General features: G+C 46.1%; 1 protein-coding gene across 1 annotated transcript in view; it reads right to left on the bottom strand.

Moving 5' to 3' along the window:
* Positions 1–18,748, bottom strand: part of VWF (von Willebrand factor) — a 149,986-nt gene that overhangs the window by 123,555 nt on the left and 7,683 nt on the right. The window contains exons 4-10 of the mRNA XM_077309827.1: positions 18,545–18,647; positions 18,243–18,451; positions 12,684–12,808; positions 6,980–7,196; positions 4,234–4,356; positions 1,989–2,100; positions 908–954 (exon numbers count right to left, since the gene is read on the bottom strand). Coding sequence (XP_077165942.1) covers positions 908–954; positions 1,989–2,100; positions 4,234–4,356; positions 6,980–7,196; positions 12,684–12,808; positions 18,243–18,451; positions 18,545–18,647 — 936 coding nt within the window. The remainder of the gene's footprint in view (positions 1–907; positions 955–1,988; positions 2,101–4,233; positions 4,357–6,979; positions 7,197–12,683; positions 12,809–18,242; positions 18,452–18,544; positions 18,648–18,748) is intronic.

The raw sequence follows: 18,748 nt of genomic DNA, 5'->3' as shown, positions 1-18,748 counted from the left end.
GATTCCCTTTAATAGCAGAGTACAAGTGGGGATTCTGTCAGGTACAGCTTTTCTCACACCCCACACCCCTGCCACAATCCCATTTGACAAAGGAAGCAGAAGCCCTAAGGATCTGGTCTGTGGGGCAATGATGTCTAGGGTAGGGATGCTCTGTATCCTTGGTGCTCGGGAAGGGCAACAGTGGATGGGCTTCTGGAGTTCTGGTCCTGCTGGTGGACCTCCTCATGGCACCTAGGTTATGGGCCACTATGTGACACAGAATGTTGGATTGGATGAGCCATTGGTCGGATCCAACATGGCTTCTCTTACGTTCTTGTGCCAACCTGCTCTTCAGTCATATGATTAAAGTGTACTGATCTCCATGATAAATTAATGCTGATTGGAGTGGGATCCTGATAAGACAATTAGACTTTAGACCTCCTGTATCCCAGAGAAGAGATTGGATTGTGGGAGTAGAGGAGACAAGAATTTCTCCAAACTTAGACAGTATTACAGGCCATGAAGTAAACTGGATTATGCCAACCATAGAAAATATTTTAAATATTTGTTGTGTATTTAGTACAATCTGGAACAATTTCGATGCCACATTTGCAATGGAATGGATAGTACAGGCATAAGAGCTGGTTTTCTTACTGAATCTGCATAATAATCTGTGAGCCACTCTGAGTGCTACATGCCAGATAAGGTGATCTAGACAGAAAAAGTGCAGAGGGGTCAACTTAAATCCTGATTCCCCAGTGCCATGGCCTCAGTCCACCACAGATACCCCTGTGGTGGCTTTTTGTAGCCCCTAAGGATCTGAACACGATGTGCTGATTGATGCCCACAAGAGCCTCTGCAGAGGTGTGGCTCAAAGATAAAATGCTGATTCACAGATAGACCATCCCATGACCCAGTAGGAACATACCTGGGCAAGGTTCATTGCTGCAGATCCAGGTGCCATGCCTGCAAATACTGCAAAAGATAATGTAAAGAATTAGCTACATTCCCAAATGGCCTGTCACCTCTGATTTAACTGAAAGAAAAGAGCCTCAAAACATCACCGCCTCATATGAAGTGTGCCCGAATTACAATTTCCCTTAGCATTAGAGGGCCCTCTATGCCCACTTTTCCTCTCTAAACTTGTAGTCCAATGTGCTTAGAGGCACTCTGCACAAATCAGGAAAGGGAGACTGGGGCCAGGATCTCAGGTAGATGAGGGAATGACCCACTGCAGCGATTTCAGATCAGCAGCTTCTAGTATGGTGATACCTGGAGATCCAGGGGAAAGGAGGCATCTCAGAGGGTTACAATGCCATAAAGTGAGAGCTGCCAACCTGTAGGCAGCACCTATAGACCTCTCACTATTACATCTGACCTCCAGAAGACCAATGTCAGTTCTCCTGGAGAAAGCAGCTGCTTTGGAGGTTGACTCCGCGGTACTAAACTCCAGCAAGGTCCCTCCCCTCCTGAAACCCTGCCTTCCCCAGGCCCCACCCCCAAACTCTCCAGTTATCTCCCAGTCTATACCTGGCAATCCTGCATCCAGTTCACTCACCAAAGCAGTCCTTTTCTCCAAGGGAACTCTGGGAGATCTCCAGGCCCTTCCTGGGGATTGAGAACCTTAGCCCTTGTGAGTGAAGTTTACAACCGGAGGCAGGAGGGAACATGCCTCCCTCCCTTACAGCAAGCCAATGATGAGGAGGAGGAGGAGGAGGAATAGTTGTTTTTTATACCCTGCTTTTTGCTGTTCGAAGGAGCTTTAGGCAGCTTACAATTGCCTTCCTCTCCCCACAACAGGCATCATGAGAGGTAGGTGGGGCTGAGAGAGCCCTGGCAGGACTGCTTTGTGAGAACAGCACTATCAGGGCTGTGACTGGCCCAAGGTCACCCAGCTGGCTGCATGGAGAGGAGTGGGGAATCAAACCCGGTTTGCCAGATTAGAAGCCACCTCTCTTAACCACTACCCCCAAGCTGGCTAAGCAGTTATAGTATTTCACTATACTTACCATGAGTTACAGTCCCGGTAGACAGAAGAACCGGGAGGGTAGTGCTTGCCAGAATGTATGCAGGAACAGTCAGAACTACCCACACACTGGTCACCATCTAGAAGGTTGCCCTCTGCAGAGACAAGCAACAAGTGCAGTGGAAAGAGGGAGAACTTTGGTTGTATTTTGCTCCACAAGACTCCAAACTCCCAAATCTCAAGGAATTTCCATGCTTGTTTCTCTGCTGTGGAACACTCACATGTCTACCCAAGAGCCCCAGTGCATGCTGGGCATATTTTCAGAGGGGTACCTTGCTCAGGTAGCAATCAGGCCTGTTGGTCAACCTGAGGGAAAGAGTGCATAGAAAAACACACCAACCCATGACCTTTTTCTAGTGCTGCTCTCGCCTCCCTTCCCCTCAAAGATCAAATGTGTGGCTTCCACAGAAGGCCCCTTCCTCTGCCCCTAGGATGCCAACCTCCAGGTGGGACCTGGGGATCTCCCAGAATTAAAGCTCATCTCCAGATGACAGAGCTCAGTTCCTCTGCAGAAATGGAGAATGTGGAACATGAACCCTATGGCAATGTGTCCCCTGTCCTCCCCAGACTCAATCTCCAGGAATTTCTGAATCTGGTTATGGCAACCTACCCCACCCCCCATCCCTCCACTGGGGGCCAGGAGGTACTTGGCAACCTTATCTGCTGTCATTTCAGCTCTGGAGTTCCTTCTGCAGGTAGATTCAGTCAGTGTTCTCTGGGTCAGCCCTGCAAAGTTTGTAGCTTTTAATAGCAATTAATATTATCCCCTTAAACTGATACTTCATTTTTGTGTATATCTTTTTCTACTTTTAGGGGTTTTTACTGCTCATAATATGTGTGTGTGTGTTTTCTGTATATCTATAGAGCAGGAAGCACTTTAATTTTCTGAATTTCCACGATTTATCAGCTGTTAAAGGAACAGGAGAAGTGCTGGCAACTCAACCACTGGACCGGTTATCAACGGTTTCTTCAAGTGACATTTCATAACGGCCTTTTTTCCCCTCTGAAAAGCCATATTTATATCTTTTTCTCCAATATACACGGCCATAGAGTGATTGGTGTGTTTTTCTGTCCACTCTTTCCCTCAGGTTGACCAACAGGCCTGATTGCTACCTGAGCAAGGTATGCCTCTGAAAATATGCCCAGCATGCACTGAGGCTCTTGGATAGACATGTGAGTGTTCCACAGCAGAGAAACAGGCATGAAAAGGATTTCTGAACATAAGTGTCTGTGTGTGTTAAGTGCCATCATTTTGCTTCCTATTTATGGTGACCCTCAGAATGGATGTTATTGAAATGTCCTGTAATTATGGTTTTCTTTATTCAGCCTATCCATCTCATGCTGGGTCTTCCTCTTTTCCTTCTGCCTTCAACTTTTTCCTAACCTTATTGTATTTTCCAGTGAATCTTTTCTTCTCATTATGTGACCAAGGTATGATAGCTTCAGTCTAATCATTAGAGCTTCTAGGGGAAAATCAAGCTTGATTTCAATATAGACCCACTTATTTGTATTTTTGGTGGTCCATAGTTTCTGTAAAAGTCTCCTCCAAACCACATTTCAACAAAATCTACTGACTGTCTCCCTGTCAGCTTTCTTATTCTTATTCTTATTTATTCGATTTATACCCCGCCACTCCCTGACAACTCGTGGCGGGTTACAACAACTGGGTAAAAATCCCCTAAAACCCCCAATTAAAATCCCAGAATAAAAACACACACAAATTCTCTGTCCAACTTTCACAGCATTTGAAAACACTGCCCAAGCAAACCGCATTTTGCTTTAGTTCTGACATACAAGCATCAGTGAGCTAATTCCGTAGAACAGGTTGAAAGGGATCGACTATATTGCTCCCCTCTAGCAAAAAATCCCCCCAAGCATCTTCCTCCCTGTCTTTTCCCTACAGCTGAAGTCATCCCACTTAGAGATAATTCAGAAGCACCCTAAAAGTCGCGAGCAAAAGGAAAGAATTGGCATGTCCCCAGCTGTGCTGGAACTCAGATATCCCGTTTTTCTCCCTTTGTATTAAATAAGTAGCCCTTTGATAAAAAAAAAGAAACACACATGCAGGCAGTATAGAAACTGACTTGTTCTGGGATGCAGAAAAGGGGAGCAGAGAAGAGAGAGAAATACATGCAAACATTTGAAAACAGACACTGTTTTACTTCTTTAAGCAAAGGAGGAGGAGGTGCTACTGATTCGCTCAGGAAACAAATCTGCAAATAAATTACCCGGGCAGCTGCAGCCATCGACGCATTTTTCTTGACACCCTGCATTGATGTTCAAGCTTTGGCAGGTTCTGGCACAGGGAGAAGTACATTCCTTGTATTCCAAGCCAGCGGGACATCTTGGCCCTGAAACAGTTGCATGATTTTGAGACACAAATAATTTGATGGAAGGAGGAAGAGCATATGAGGTCAAACCCTCTCTTATGATATATTGGGGGGGTCACTTTTATTATTATTTCTAACAACAAGATCTCAAGAGGAGAACTATCCAGGTGGGATATCACTAGAGTATCCTCTTGCCTGGCAGTCTTTAGCAGGGGTCTGCAATGTGTGGTTCTACAGCCACAGATCACTTAGAATGGAACCAAACATGATGCTGTAAAAAAGAAAATGAAATCTTCAAGGGAAAGTGCACTTGGAACAGCCAGTGACAATGCTAGAATAATCGGCACGTGAAGGGCAAAGATTTTCTTGGTCTGATCCCGCAAGAGTCCTCTTATGCTTTATGTTTATTTCTGGGCTCCACCAAAAGTGACACATTGGGAATGCCAAATATGTGCCTCCCCATTTCGCCCATTTTCCTCTCACTGCCCAGCTGAGTGGTGGCTGGCAGGGGGTGCAGGGGGCAGGGGGGGATATCCTGCTGCCAATGTGTAGCTGGCAACCCTGATTACCAGCCTCCATGTGAGGCCTAAAGTTCTCCTGGAATTACAGTGGATCTCCAGACTACAGAGACCAATTTCTCCAGGGGGGGGGAATGGCAGATATGGAGGGCAAACTGTATAGCATCACAGTCCCACTGAGCTCCATCCTCCTCAAGCAATTCCTTCCCCAGGCACTGCCTCCAAACTTAGCTTAGCTTCTGCCTAGAACTCAGAAGCTAAGCAGGGCCAACCCTGTCTAGTAATTGGAAGGGAGACCTCCAAGGATTTGGGTGATAGATCCTCCAAGGAACGCTGGCAGCCATGACGCAGAGGCAGGAAAATGGCAAAACACCTCCCAAGGTCCCTTGCCTGGCTGCGTCCAAGATTATACACACAACAGAAGACACTGAGAGGGGAAATTTTTTTTACACCAGTCCTTTAAAGTTGAAACATACATGAGTATTCCTAATCCAAACAAAACCGTTCTATTTATAAGGAGTGATATAAATCTCCGATAATTCAATAACTGATAAGGAAAAGGAAAAGCAACAATAAATTACTCAGAGTGTTTCATTCTGAAAGTTACTGTGGACTGTTCAGTATCTATAAGACTTAGAAGAGCAAGAACAATTTGTTGCTGTTTCTTCTGCTGCTGTTTTTAAAGCTGCGTCTGCTTTTGAATATCCTAGGGATGAACACTATTAAGGTGAGAACAGTGGTGTCTAATGCGCTACGTTGGTTTGTCATGAATAATTATTGGAGGTTTATATCACTCCTTATAAATAAAATGGCTTTCCCCCCCGTAATCATTTGGATTAGGAAGGTTCTTGTATGGTTCAGCTTTGAAATTGCAGGAGTGGTATAAAAAAGCATTTTTTTTCACATTGTCTCTGGTGAAATACAATAAACCAGTAAACATCTCCAAACCTCCAGTAATTCCCAAAGCTAACACTGGCTACCTTAGTGATAGTTACCTAGAGAAGTGGTGGAAATGCAACACATCTATTCTATGCTAGTACAACAGGCTTTCTCAACAGCCTGGGTTTTCTCGACAGCCCTGGAAGGGTTTCCCAGAAGGGTGGGAGTTAATTATTCTTATATATTTTTAAATCTTCAGAATCAAGTTTATTGTACAGCCAAACGACAACCATAAGCATATTTTAAAAACTTGTTAAACATTTTAGTGTGATACAGTCATATGTGACCATGTTGACTCGCCTCCCTCCCAAAATGGCCAATGATGAGCCTGAATAGGGTGGGAAGAGGAGGGGCTTCAGGTGGGCAGGTACACAGTTCTGCTGCCCAACCATATTCTATGTGATCACATTGCTTCTGGGGTTTCTTGGCGCCTGAATAATGTTTTAGGGGCTTCCCAATGGTATAAAAAGCTGAGAGAGGCTGCTGCAGAGAATCATAGCCATTGTTTGTTTTCAGTTCAGTACCAGAAGAAAGGTTGCGGGGGGGCTTGGTTTGTTTAGCCTGGAGAGGAGTCGACTGAGAGGGGATCTGATAACCATCTTCAAGTATTTAAAAGGGCACTATATGGAGGATGGAGCAGAATTGTTCTCTCTTGCCCCAGAGGGACAGACCAGAACGAATGGGATGAAATTAATTCAAAAGAAATTCCATCTAAACATCCGGAAGAAGTTCCTGACAGTTAGAGCAGTTTCTCGGTGGATCAGGCTTCCTCGGGAGGTGGTGGGTTCTCCATCTTTGGACATTTTTAAACAGAGGCTGGATAGCCATCTGACGGAGGGGCTGATTCTGTGAAGGCTCAAGGGGGTGGCAGGTTACAGTAGATGAGCGATAGGGATGTGAGTGTCCTGCATAGTGCAGAGGGTTGGACTAGATCAGGGGTAGTCAAACTGCGGCCCTCCAGATGTCCATGGACTACAATTCCCAGGAGCCCCTGCCAGCGAATGCTGGCAGGGTGCTCCTGGGAATTGTAGTCCATGGACATCTGGAGGGCCGCAGTTTGACTACCCCTGGACTAGATGATCCAGGAGGTCCCTTCCAACTCTATGATTCTACGAGAAGCTCAATCAATGCCTCATTCTTCCCCCCTCTGCCCAACTCAGTTTAGAACCCAACCCTTAAAAACTTACGGCATCCACTCTCTGCTGGCCAGCCTTCCAGGATCACACCTTGCTGAGCACAGTTCCTGGCATACTCTAGAAAAACCGGGCAATGGCAGGTCCTCTCCTGGGCACACGTGCACATGTCTTCTTCACAGAGGGCCACAAATTTCTCAGGATCCACCAGATGGTGGCATTTGGAAAACACCACAGAAGTCCTAAAGAGCTGGCAGCGCTCTATGACACCCTGAAAACATTGGGATATCTAGTTAGCATAGCAGAGTTTTGCCCAGTCATAGAAGCGTGATATCGAGGGCAGTAAATAAATATCCCTAAGAGCCTATTCCAAGAAATGGTAAGTTAGATTTATCCACATAGATTCAGTCCACATTCAGGGCAGAGTCTTCCAAATCCTGTTTGTTATATATTTCAAATTAATGTTATTATTAGTCACATTTATAGGCCAACTTTTGGTCCAGCGAACTCAGGGTGGCTAACGACAAATATAAAAATATTGTTCTGACTTTTATATTTTATATGCAACTTCGTACATCACCCTGAGCTGGCTCACTGGGACGCCAGTCTGAAAATCTAAGAAACGAATAAATGCATAAAATAAATAAATAGCACATGAGAGACTGATAAAGAAAGGAGAGAGAATTCTTGCATATGGCAAAATGGCATTGCATTAAAAAAATAATCAGATCACATATTTCACAAGCCCCTCATCTTAGTCCTCTTTGTCTAAAATCCACAGGAGCTGCAGACTAGACTTTTGCAGACAAAAACCAGATGTTAATTGATGGCAAACAACTCTGGCTGCCAACCTGACCGTGAAGCCTGTAATTTCATTAGCTGGCTCTGTGTTATTAGCCGTTTCTCATCCGTAATCATAGACACGACAGACAAGAGCATCATCATCATCATCCCGTCTGAACAGGAAGAGAAGAGGACCAGACCGCAGAAGAAAAACAGACTCGCTTTTGATGGGAACCTTTTCAACATAACAAAATCTTGCTAGGAAACCTGCTCATAGCTCTAAGCCAGTGTTTGAGGGGCAGGTAGGGGCAGCATTGTGAAGCCCTGGCTGTAAAGCCCTCACTGAGAGAAAGGGCAGTCTGATAAGCCATTCCGTCCCATAAAATAGTCGCAGGATGCATTTTCAGGGGCTGAAATGAATGTGAAAAGGAAAATGCGAATGAATTGTGTGTCACAGAGCTGTGGGCCCTTTCATACATGGGAATAATCACTGCAGGAGTTCTCAACCAGGTAAACCTGATTTTTTTATTGGCTAAGGTTTAATTGTCGTGGTCATTCTGAGATACAGCCAGGATGCTCCACAGGACAATAAAAACAGCTGCGAGCTCTGGGCTGGGCAATACCTGGGGATTGGCATATCTAGCTCTCTGCCTCCTGCACTGCACTGCACCACTGATCAAGACTCTGTCCCACTGCACTGCACTGGTCTGCGGGGCCAGTTCTTTGAACAGTGACTGCTTCAAACACCACACTGAGCAGTGCCCAGGCTGCTGCAAGCAAGGCATCAAAGACAGTTGGCATCCTCACAACTACATAAAAGGTAGACGTGTTGAAGAGGGGGCCAACTTGTTCACTGCAGCTTTAGAGACAAGGATTAAGCAAGGGGTTCACATTACGAGAAAGGAGGTTCCACTTAAATATCAGAAAGCATTTTTCTGATGGTGAGGGCTGTCCGTAGTTGGAATATGCTGCTTTGGAGGCTGGCGGAGTCTCCTTTGTGGAGGTTTTCAGGAGGAGACTGGATGAGCACTTGTCAGGTGTGTGTGATGTGTAAGTCCCTGAGAAGGTGGGGGCTGGACTGGATGGCCCTTCCTAGGCCCATTCTGCACATACAAGATAATGCATTTTCAGTGTGCTTTGGCAGCTGGATTTTCCAGTGCAGAACAGGAAAATCTACTTCTAAAGTGCACTGAAGGCGCATTATCTAAGACAGGGGTAGTCAAACTGCGGCCCTCCAGATGTCCATGGACTACAATTCCCAGGAGCCCCTGCCAGCATTTGCTGGCAGGGGCTCCTGGGAATTGTAGTCCATGGACATCTGGAGGGCCGCAGTTTGACTACCCCGATCTAAGATGTGCAGAATGGGCCCTATCTCCCCCAGCTCGGTGTGATTTTGACTCTGGTTACCAGCCAAGCCATGGCCTGCAGCAATATTGCAGGGACTTGCTTTGGGCTGAGCCGTCAGGAGCGTAGTCTCTGGAGGCGGTGGGCACACCTTGCGGACGGTGACAAAAACCCTCCACCCGACCTTAAACACCTCGACCAGATTAAGGCATTGCAAGGCTACACTACGGAACGTGACCGTAAAGTCCTTCTCAGACAAAGCACGAAAGAGTGGGCTGAGAAGAGCAGAAAGTGCAAGGCAGCCTCTGCGGCCGCAGAACACGCAAAAGACAGACTCAGCCGCAGCTATTGTTCCTTGCTCCCGACAGGCGACCACAGCACCCTGCAAGGGGCCACAAGAGGGAGGACTTGGCATTCCAGGGGCAGCATCCAGCAAACAAAGAAAGCTGTTCTCTTGATGGAAAAGATCAAAATTCTTCAACAAGCGCTAGCATTGCTGGACTGCTATTAATAGCACAATGTTCTGCCTTCAGAGAGAATATGTGAGAGTGGCGTTTGAGAAAGGCTGCCAGTCTCATGAATCCACACAACACAGAGGCTTCGGTCCCCGTTCCCCTCCTCCTCCCCCCCCCCGGTCCTATGGGAGGAAAAAAGGGCCCCTTTGTCAAAAACAGCTGTAGTGCAAAGTCCTCAGCACAGACATGGCTGTCGCAGTGGTCTTTTTGTCATTTTTCTTGCTTTTGGATCCAGCCCAATTCTGGGCTAAATTTTCCAGCCTTAAGGTGGGGCTTGCAGTTTCCCTAGAATTAAAACTGAGCTCTAGACTACAGGGAGCAGTTCCCATGGAGGACGGGAAGGCTTTGGGGGGTGGACTCCGTGGCATCCTCGAGTCCATTTCTGGGTGTTGCAGTTCGGGAAGGATATTGACAAGCTGGAAGGATATTGGCAAGTTGTTGGGAGAAGGGTGACTAGGCTGGCGGAGGGGTTTGAATCCATCATGTCTTATGAGGAGAGTTGGGTATGCGCAGCTTGGAGAACAGGCAGCCAAGGGGTGATATGGTAGCCGTGTTCAATTACGTCAAAGGAAGAGGTGCGGAAGAGGGGGTTGTTTACGGCAGCTTTAGAGACTTCAGCCTATGATACACATGTTGGATAATGCTTTTGCAGCTGGATTTTCCTGTGCAGAATAGGATAATCTACCTTTAAAGTGCACTGAAAGTGTATTATCTAGAAGAGGAGTTGGTTTTTATACAACACTTTTTTCTATCAGGAGTCTCCAAGTGGCTCGCCTTCCCTTTCCTCTCCCCACGACAGACACCCTGTGAGGGAGGTGAGGCTGAGAGAGCCCTGATATTACCGAACATGAAGAAGAGTTGGTTCTTATATGCTGCTTTTCTCTACCCAAAGGAGTCCCAAAGTGGCTCACCTTCCCTTTCCTCTCCCCACGACAGACACCCTGTGAGGGAGGTGGAGCTGAAATTGTTTCTGACAGGACTTCTCGGTCAGAAGAGCACTATCATGGCTGTGACAAGCCCAGGGTCACCCAGCTGGCTGCATGTGGAGGAAGAGTGGAGAACCAAACCCGCCTCACCAGATTAGAAGCCAGCACTCTTAGCCACTGCACCAACTCACAGTAGCAAAGGGTCTACCGTTATGGGGCAAAGAGAGAAGTATATGTGGGGAGAGAATTTCCTAAAATATGGTTGCCTTGGCCAGGTTGAGAAATTCCTGGAGAATAGTGGTGAAACCTAAGGAAGACAGGGCTTGGGGAGGTTAGGGAGCTCCTCAAGGTACACCATAGGGTTGCCAGGTCCCCCCAGGGGATGGGAGATCAGGGCTGCCAGATCCAGGCTGCGAAACTCCTGAAAATTTGGAGATAGAACCTGGGAAGGACGGGGACCACAGTTAGGTACAATGCCATAGAATCCCTCCTTCAAAGCAGCCATTTTCTCCAGCAGAACTGATCTCTGTACTCTGGAGATAAGCTATAATTCTGGGGCAACGCCAGGTCCCACCTGAAGGCAGGCATCCCTAGTACTACACCATAGATTTCATTCTCCAGAGCAGCTATTTTCTTCAGGGAAACTGATCTCTGTATTCCGGGAATCATGCCCCTCCTGGAGATTAGCAAACCTACCTAATAATATATTCTTTCCAGTTATTCCTTGTGCCCCTTCACTATTTATTTAGGGGAGAGAGAGAGAGAGAAAGAGATCCTGCCTTTCTATTTTTAAATACTTAAGACTGTTCTAAAAGTTATCAATAAGACATGGTAACTCCAGCTAAATCAATCCAGACATCAACAGAAATAGCAATTTTTCCAGACTCCTTATGAAGAACGGATTTCAAGGGCCCCGGAACACAAGTCGATCTTCTCATTACGCCAGAAGGCCTGCAAGGATGGCCCTACGAGGAGTGTGAAACCCAAAATAAAAGTGGAGGCAACAGTCATCAGCAAGATCAAAAGACAGGAAACAAACCGTGTCACAAATCTCTGCTTTCTAGCAACAAGATCATTATCTCCATTGTTAGGTGGTGTTACAGGGAATCTAGGCTGAAGGCCACACTTGCCTAAAAAAAATTAAATGCACACCTCCAAGGACACCCTGATAAAAAACTATAAACGCAGTGGGAGAGAGGAATCGTCCAGCCACAGATTGGTTGCCTAGAGAAGCAAGTGTTTCTGTCATTTCTTTGAAAGGAAACAGTTAGGGGTTTTTCTCTATATCTTGTTCTGCATAGTGGAATCGTTCAAGTGACAGCAATGCCAGATGAGACCTAGAGATACCCTGAATTTATAGCTCCTCTCCAGACTGCAGAAGTCCATTCCCCTGAAGAAAGTAGGTACTTTGGAGGGTGGAGTCTCTGGCATTGCACCCCACTGAAATCCTTGTCTTCCCCAGGCTACATCCCCAAATCTCCAATAGTTTCCCAACCTGGAAGTGGCAACCCTACTCCCCATCCCGTGGCAATCCTATCAGGCAAAGCTCTCTCCCCAACACTTTATCCCAATGACAAAGATGCTTCGCATGCTTATTTCCTGTGTGGCAGGTGGCTTCTAAAGTCACTGAAGCCAGATCAGGAGGAAAACAAGCACCGGACATCCCTGGATCTTCTGCAGTAAATATCCAATTTTAAAAGCAGACGTCTATATTAACTATTTTCCTTGAGGTTCTTTGTCTTCATTCTGTCATTCTATTAAACTTTGACCTTGACGTCTTTTTATCCTCATTGTATTATTATGCCAGTTTTACATACCGGTAAAGGATTTTCTGGATTTCTGAAAACCTTCGCTTAACCCAAGTTCTGTTGCCCCATGTCCTTCTGGGGAAGGGGTTTTGATGGCATAAACATTTCTAATACTGTTGCCGAAGTTGTTTAACAATGATTGCTGTTTCCTTAATAGGATGCAGGGGTAGTCAAACTGCGGCCCTCCAAATGTCCATGGACTACAATTCCCATGAGCCCCTGCCACTAGCAGGGGCTCATGGGAATTGTAGTCCATGGACATCTGGAGGGTCGCAGTTTGACTACCCCTGGTCTGCAATGTTTACTCTGTTGGTTGTAATGTGGTTGTCTTCTTGTCGCTGTCCCCTCTTTTGCCATTCGGTATTGTTCTTACTGCACCAACCTTATCAGCCAGCTCGGAGGAAATGTTGCAGATGTGACTCGGGGGGGTTGCTCTCTGGCATCTCTCTTCTCCTCTGCGCATGGCCCAGGAGTTAGCAAAATTGTAGCTGTTCTCCTCCAAAGTGCCTGCAAGGACGGGGGGAAGGAGGGAAGTCCATGAATCCAGTAGCCCAATAAACTTTACCTTAATCTGAGAACCCTAAAACAAAAGAATCTCCCTTCTAGGACAATAGGTCATCTCTGGGGAAGGACTAGGGTTGCCAATCTGCGGGTGGCAGCTGGAGATCTCCCAGGATTGTGGTTGATCCAGGAGACAGAGATCAGTTTGCCTAGAAAAAAATTGAAATCATATCTTGGATATTTATGAGCATTGGAATTAGTATTGGAAAGTGGACTTAGCAGTATACCCTGCCTTCCCTAAGACCTACCTTTCTCAGGATCCACCTCCAAAATCTCCAAGTACTTCTGATCCCAGACCTAGCAATCCTCTGAAGTCCCCAGAAGGATCCGGGTCCAACTATAATGCTGAAACATAACTCTTTTGTAAGCTTATTTTCTATAGAAGAAGAAGAAGAGTTGACTCTTATATGTCACTTTTCTCTACCCGAAGGAGGCTCAAAGCGGCTTACAGTCGCCTTCCCTTTCCTCTCCCCACAACAGACACCCTGTCAGGGAGATGAGGCTGAGAGAGCCCTGATATTACTGAAGAAGAAGAAGAGTTGGCTCTTATATGCCGCTTTTCTCTACCCGAAGGAGTCTCAAAGTGGCTTACATTCATCTCCCCTTTCCTCTCCCCACAACAGACACCCTGTGAGGTGGGTGGGACTGTGAAAACCCTGATATCGCTGCTCAGTCACAACTTTTTTATCAGTGCCGTGGCCAGCCCAAGGTCACCCAGCTGGCTGCATGTGGGGGAGCGCAGAATCGAACCCGGCATGCCAGATTAGAAGTCCACACTCCTAACCACTACACCAAACTGGCTCTTCTACTGGCTCTCTCTATATCCCATGGTTCCCTAAGAATGACTGCCTTGCTGGAATTCCCAGGAAACAGGTTATCTGGCAAGATTCGTTCTGTTTCCTCTCCTGTTAGAGAAGTGTGCATGCTTGAAAACTAGGATGCCAGTCTCCAGATGGGACCAGAATTACAGCTCATCTCCATGCAACAGTGACCAGTTCCCCTGGAAAAAAAATGGTTGCTCAGATGTTGGACTATGTGACATTATACCCTATTGAATTGTCTCCCCTCTCCAAACTCTGCCCTCTGCAGGCTCCACCCCCAAAGTCATGTGTTCATGTGTGAATCCCTCGGGGTAGCCCTGACCTGGATATCCCATGCAAACCCAATCAGTCATATCTGGGAAGCTAAGCAGGGTCAGACTTGATAGTATTTGAATGGGAGACCCCCCAGGGAAAACAAGGGTCATGATTGGGAGGCAGGCAACAGCAAACCACCTCCAAACATCTTTTGCCAGACAATCCTACAATCGTAGGATTTCCTAGATACACAACACACACGCCGTAGGATAAGTCAATCTCCAGGGGCACCTTTACCAGGGCCCCCCTTGAGGTTCTTATCCTGGGTAGACTGGAAAAAGAGCCCGAAAGCTGAAGTCACATGCCAGACAAAACAGAAGACTAGGGGGTTGACCAGAGCTTGCTCTGTTTCTCCCACCAGTCGGAGGGGTCAGATCACACCCGCTTCCTAGCCCCGCCCTTGGGGCATTCCAGGACCTTCAGAGTACTGAGTGAGTTCCAGCTGGATCCAGACTCAAGAGAGGCTGACCTTCCAAGCCTTATCAGGGCAGGAGTTCTGGTTTCCACCCTCGACCTTTATTTTGCAACTCTATTGGCAACATTTTGCTATGTTTGGAATGAGGCATGGTTTTCACAGGATTTAGATTATTTTCATAACTTTGGAGTTTCACGATGCAAGTAGACCCCGCGTTGCTCAAACGTCGGGCTTGGGTAGACAACTTCTTCAGCTTCCGGAGACTCAGAGATGGAACCCCCATGTGGCAAGGATTAGGTGGGAATTCTTATTTGACCCATGCAGACCAGTCTTGTGTCATCTCCCCTCTGTCTTGGGCTGGTCTCCTGTGAGGCTGCATGGGGAGGGCATGGGTTATTCCTGGTGGCTTCGTTGCCAAACCACAAACCATAGAGGCATCTACCTGCAGGGTTGTGTGTTTGTACATATTTATTCAAAACATTTCCGTGCTGCCTTTCCACCTTTGAAAAGTACTGCTGGACTATACAAGATCTGTAGGGTGCAAGATTCAACAGCATGTGAAAAAAACCCTACAGAGGGCATTGGAGATGTATGTTTAGAAGGAGGAGGGGGAAGAGTTGGTTCTTATATACCGCTTTTCTCTACGAGAAGGAGTCTCAAAGTGGCTTACAATTGCCTTCCCTTTCTTCTCCCCACAACAGCGACTCTGAGAGGGAGGTGAGGCTGAGAGAGCCCTGATATTACTACTGAAGAAGAAGAAGAAGAAGAAGAAGAAGAAGAAGAAGAAGAAGAAGAAGAAGAAGAAGAAGAAGAAGAAGAAGAGTTGGTTCTTGTCTGCTGCTTTTCTCTACCCGAAGGAGTCTCAAAGCGGCTTACATTCACCTTGCATTTCCTCTCCCCACAACAGACACCCTGTGAGGAAGATGAGGCTGAAAGAACCCTGGGAGAAATAGGAGCTTCCTGGCATTTTCCAAATGTTCTCCTCCTGTGTCTTGATTGGCTCCGGTGGAGACTTCCTGCTCCTTTGAATACACTTCCTCCCTGCTTGCCTCAAGAAAACGGTCAGTCAGTTAGACTGTTACTACCATCTCTCCTCTGTCTCTTAACATAGTTGTTTCTCTTCTCAATAAAGCTATTTATTCTTCAAGCAGCTGGTACTTGGCTCCTCTTTTGCACGTTTAAACTCTACCAACAAGCACACCCCATTTCCTTCCGCGAGCCCTGCCACATCCAGATGCTTTGCACATGAGAGAAATGCAGACGGAATGAACATTACCCAGGGGCAGCATGGACCCTCTAGATTGCTGTTTAGCTTTGGAAAAGCAGAGAGCCGGGGGCTTCTTTCAGGGCTAAGCTAGACACGCTCCCCCTTTTTCCAAGGAGCACAAGCTCTGCCCAGCAGGAGTAACATGCAGTCTCTTACCCATTGTTGAATCTTTGCAGATTTCCCACTCCACTGGAATGAACTGAGTGGGTGTTTTCAAAGGAAGGATGTTTTTCAGGTACCGTGAGTCAACACCAAAGCGAGAACAAGGTCAGCCCGAAACAATGAAAAAAGACCTTTGGCATCTGGCTCTGAACACGATGGCTCCGTCCCAGTTCTTTAGCCACGCTTTGGCAGAAGTTACAGAGGGAAGAGCGCTGGAGCCTGAAAAGGCCTTCCGTTCATCTTTCTGCACATTAAATTCTTTGCCGCTGGGCCATAACATCTGCAGGGCCGGCTTCATGCGCAAGCTACCGCTTAGGGCTGCTAAACCTACAGTTTTTAAACTGCTAAGAATTATTACATTACCTTATTCATTTATTCATTCATTCTATTTTATTTTATTTTATTTTATTTTATTTTATTTTATTTTATTTTATTTTATTTTATTTTATTTTATTTTATTTTATTTTATTTTATTTTATTTTATTTTATTTTATTTTATTTTATTTTATTTTATTTTATTTTATTTTATTTTATTTTATTTTATTTTATTTTATTTTATTTTATTTTATTTTATTTTATTTTATTTTATTTTATTTTATTTATATACCGCCCTCCCCGGAGGTTCAGGGCAGTTTACATGGAACATATGAACAATACATAAAACTATAAATAACGTATGAATAACCATACCATAATATTAATAACAGGTAGTTGTAACAATAAACAGTGTAAACAATTATACAGTAAACGGTACATGCTCTGTTCATGCTCTGGGGCTTCTTAACCTTGACATTGCTTTTCCCCTATGCCTGCAGGTTACTCATGTGACATCTGAATGCGCCTTTTTATTTCACATCTTGGATTTCAGCAAGGAATGGGTGGGATACTGAGAACCCCTTTCCTGGGAGTCAGGCTCATTGAATCAAATAGGGCTTAATATGAAAGCAGAGCTGCATAGAATTGCTCCAAAGTCATGCAGCTCTGCTGGGCTTGCATGAGCTGGGACTGAGGCCTTGTCCAGAAGTGCTCTTGCTTCACATCTGGCCAGAATATTCATTTGTATTAGATGTTCCTCTCCTCTGTTTGTTCTTCCGAATTAGCAACATAAACACCATAAGACTGGTTCAGTGGTGGTTCCTTATGGAGAGACTACAACTGTAGATTGAGAATATATGCTTTGTACAAAGGAAGTCCCTGGAATATCTAGTTCAAAGGATTTCTAGTAGAAAGAAGATGCAAGAAGAGGAAGAAAAGTTGGTTTTTATACCCTGATTTTCTCTACCCGAAGGAGTCTCAAAGCAGCTTCCAATCGCCTTTCCTTCCTCTCCCCACAACAGACACCCTGTGAGGTAGGTGGGGCTGAGAGAGCTCTGACAGGACTGCTCTGCGAGAACAGCTCTAACAGGGATGTGACAAGCCCAAGGTCACCCAGCTGGCTGCATGTGGAGGAGCAGGGAATCAACCCTGACTCTAGAAGCCATCACTCTTGACCACCTCACTAGGATGACTCTCTTGAACATGAAACTATTACTATTATTGTTATTGTTATTATTATTAAATCTGATTTTCTCCAAAGGTTCAGGGCTGATAACACCATATATAAAACAATAACAGACATATTAAACAATCAGATTAGTTCAAAACCGCCTCTAATTCCCCAAATGTCAATGGGGTGAAAGCTTGGCTAATGTTTTGGGCAGGGAGGCCAGAATTTCAGCGTCCTTTCTGTCCTCAACCATAATAGAGGCAGGTCAATAATCGGACTCCATATAAGGCAGCTTCCTACCATTACAAGGTTCACCGAGATTTTATGCCATTAAAGGCAATTTATATCTACATCTTACAAGTTTTACTGGGCTAGCATACAAGAGGCCCTCTGGCCGTCTCCCTAAGGAACAGAACGCTAGGTGGCTTCCCTCAGGACAAGCCCACACTTCACACATGGCGTAAATTGCGCCACCGGTACCCAACCCGACTCAGTCACATGTTCACATGTGAGGACTAACCTCTAAAAACCGCCATTCCGTGTGACTCCAAACGCTATGAGGGGGAAGGAAGGGCTTAAAAGTAGGACTCCAGGCTTCCTTCCCATGTTCTTTTCGCCAGTGGAAAAACCCATGGGGGGGAGGCTGTTTGTTCCAAATGCTGAAAGAGGGAAGGAGGGCCCCCCCAGGACTGTTTCCGCTGGCAAAAACAACACGGGAGGGATGCCTGGAACCCTTCCTCCCCCCTCATAGAGAGTCTTGCTGGGCCCCAGCAACCAACTTGCATCACACATAATGTGTGTTTTGGCCCTTTGTCGAGTTTGCTGTGGATAAATCAACCTCTCAGCCTGTGCTGCTGAAGGGACGCCCAATAAGTACCGCTTGCCTTTCACGGGACCAACTTTGAGGTTCTTACCTTCCTGCGTCATAAAATCGTCCTCTGCAAATCGGTTGAAGTTGCCGCACAGCCCGCAGGTCCTGTTGTAAAGCTTGCCTGCGAGGACAATCTGGATGTTCCCGTCGAGGTCCACCTTGGCCACAAAGCCATGCTCCTCACTAGACAGCTTGTAGTAGCCCGCCTCGATTTCTATGAACACCCCATGGGAGGCATAAGGAATGGAAATCCTGATGCAAGGAAAATAGAGATTCTCTCATTTTGGGCATGTGAGCTAGCGCATCACCTGAGCTTCTGGCCCATGCCACCCCTGAAATGATTACCTTTCGCCACCCTGGGTCACAGTGCCATCTAAAGACAGGCGGACATCAAAATATTCCCCAAGGTACAGAGAGAGGCTGTTTCTTCTTCCGTTCTGATAGTCGCCTGCAGAGAAACAAGACATTGAGGGACTTTCTCACTCAACTTCTTTAAAATGTATCTATTTCAGGCCAACTTCCTAAACAGCTTCCTAGCCTAACCACAGC

Source organism: Paroedura picta, chromosome 14 (genome assembly GCF_049243985.1).
Source record: "Paroedura picta isolate Pp20150507F chromosome 14, Ppicta_v3.0, whole genome shotgun sequence".
Taxonomy (NCBI): Eukaryota; Metazoa; Chordata; class Lepidosauria; order Squamata; family Gekkonidae; genus Paroedura; species Paroedura picta.
The sequence above is the reverse complement of the archived record's forward strand: the minus strand, read 5'-3'. Positions and strand labels throughout refer to the sequence as shown.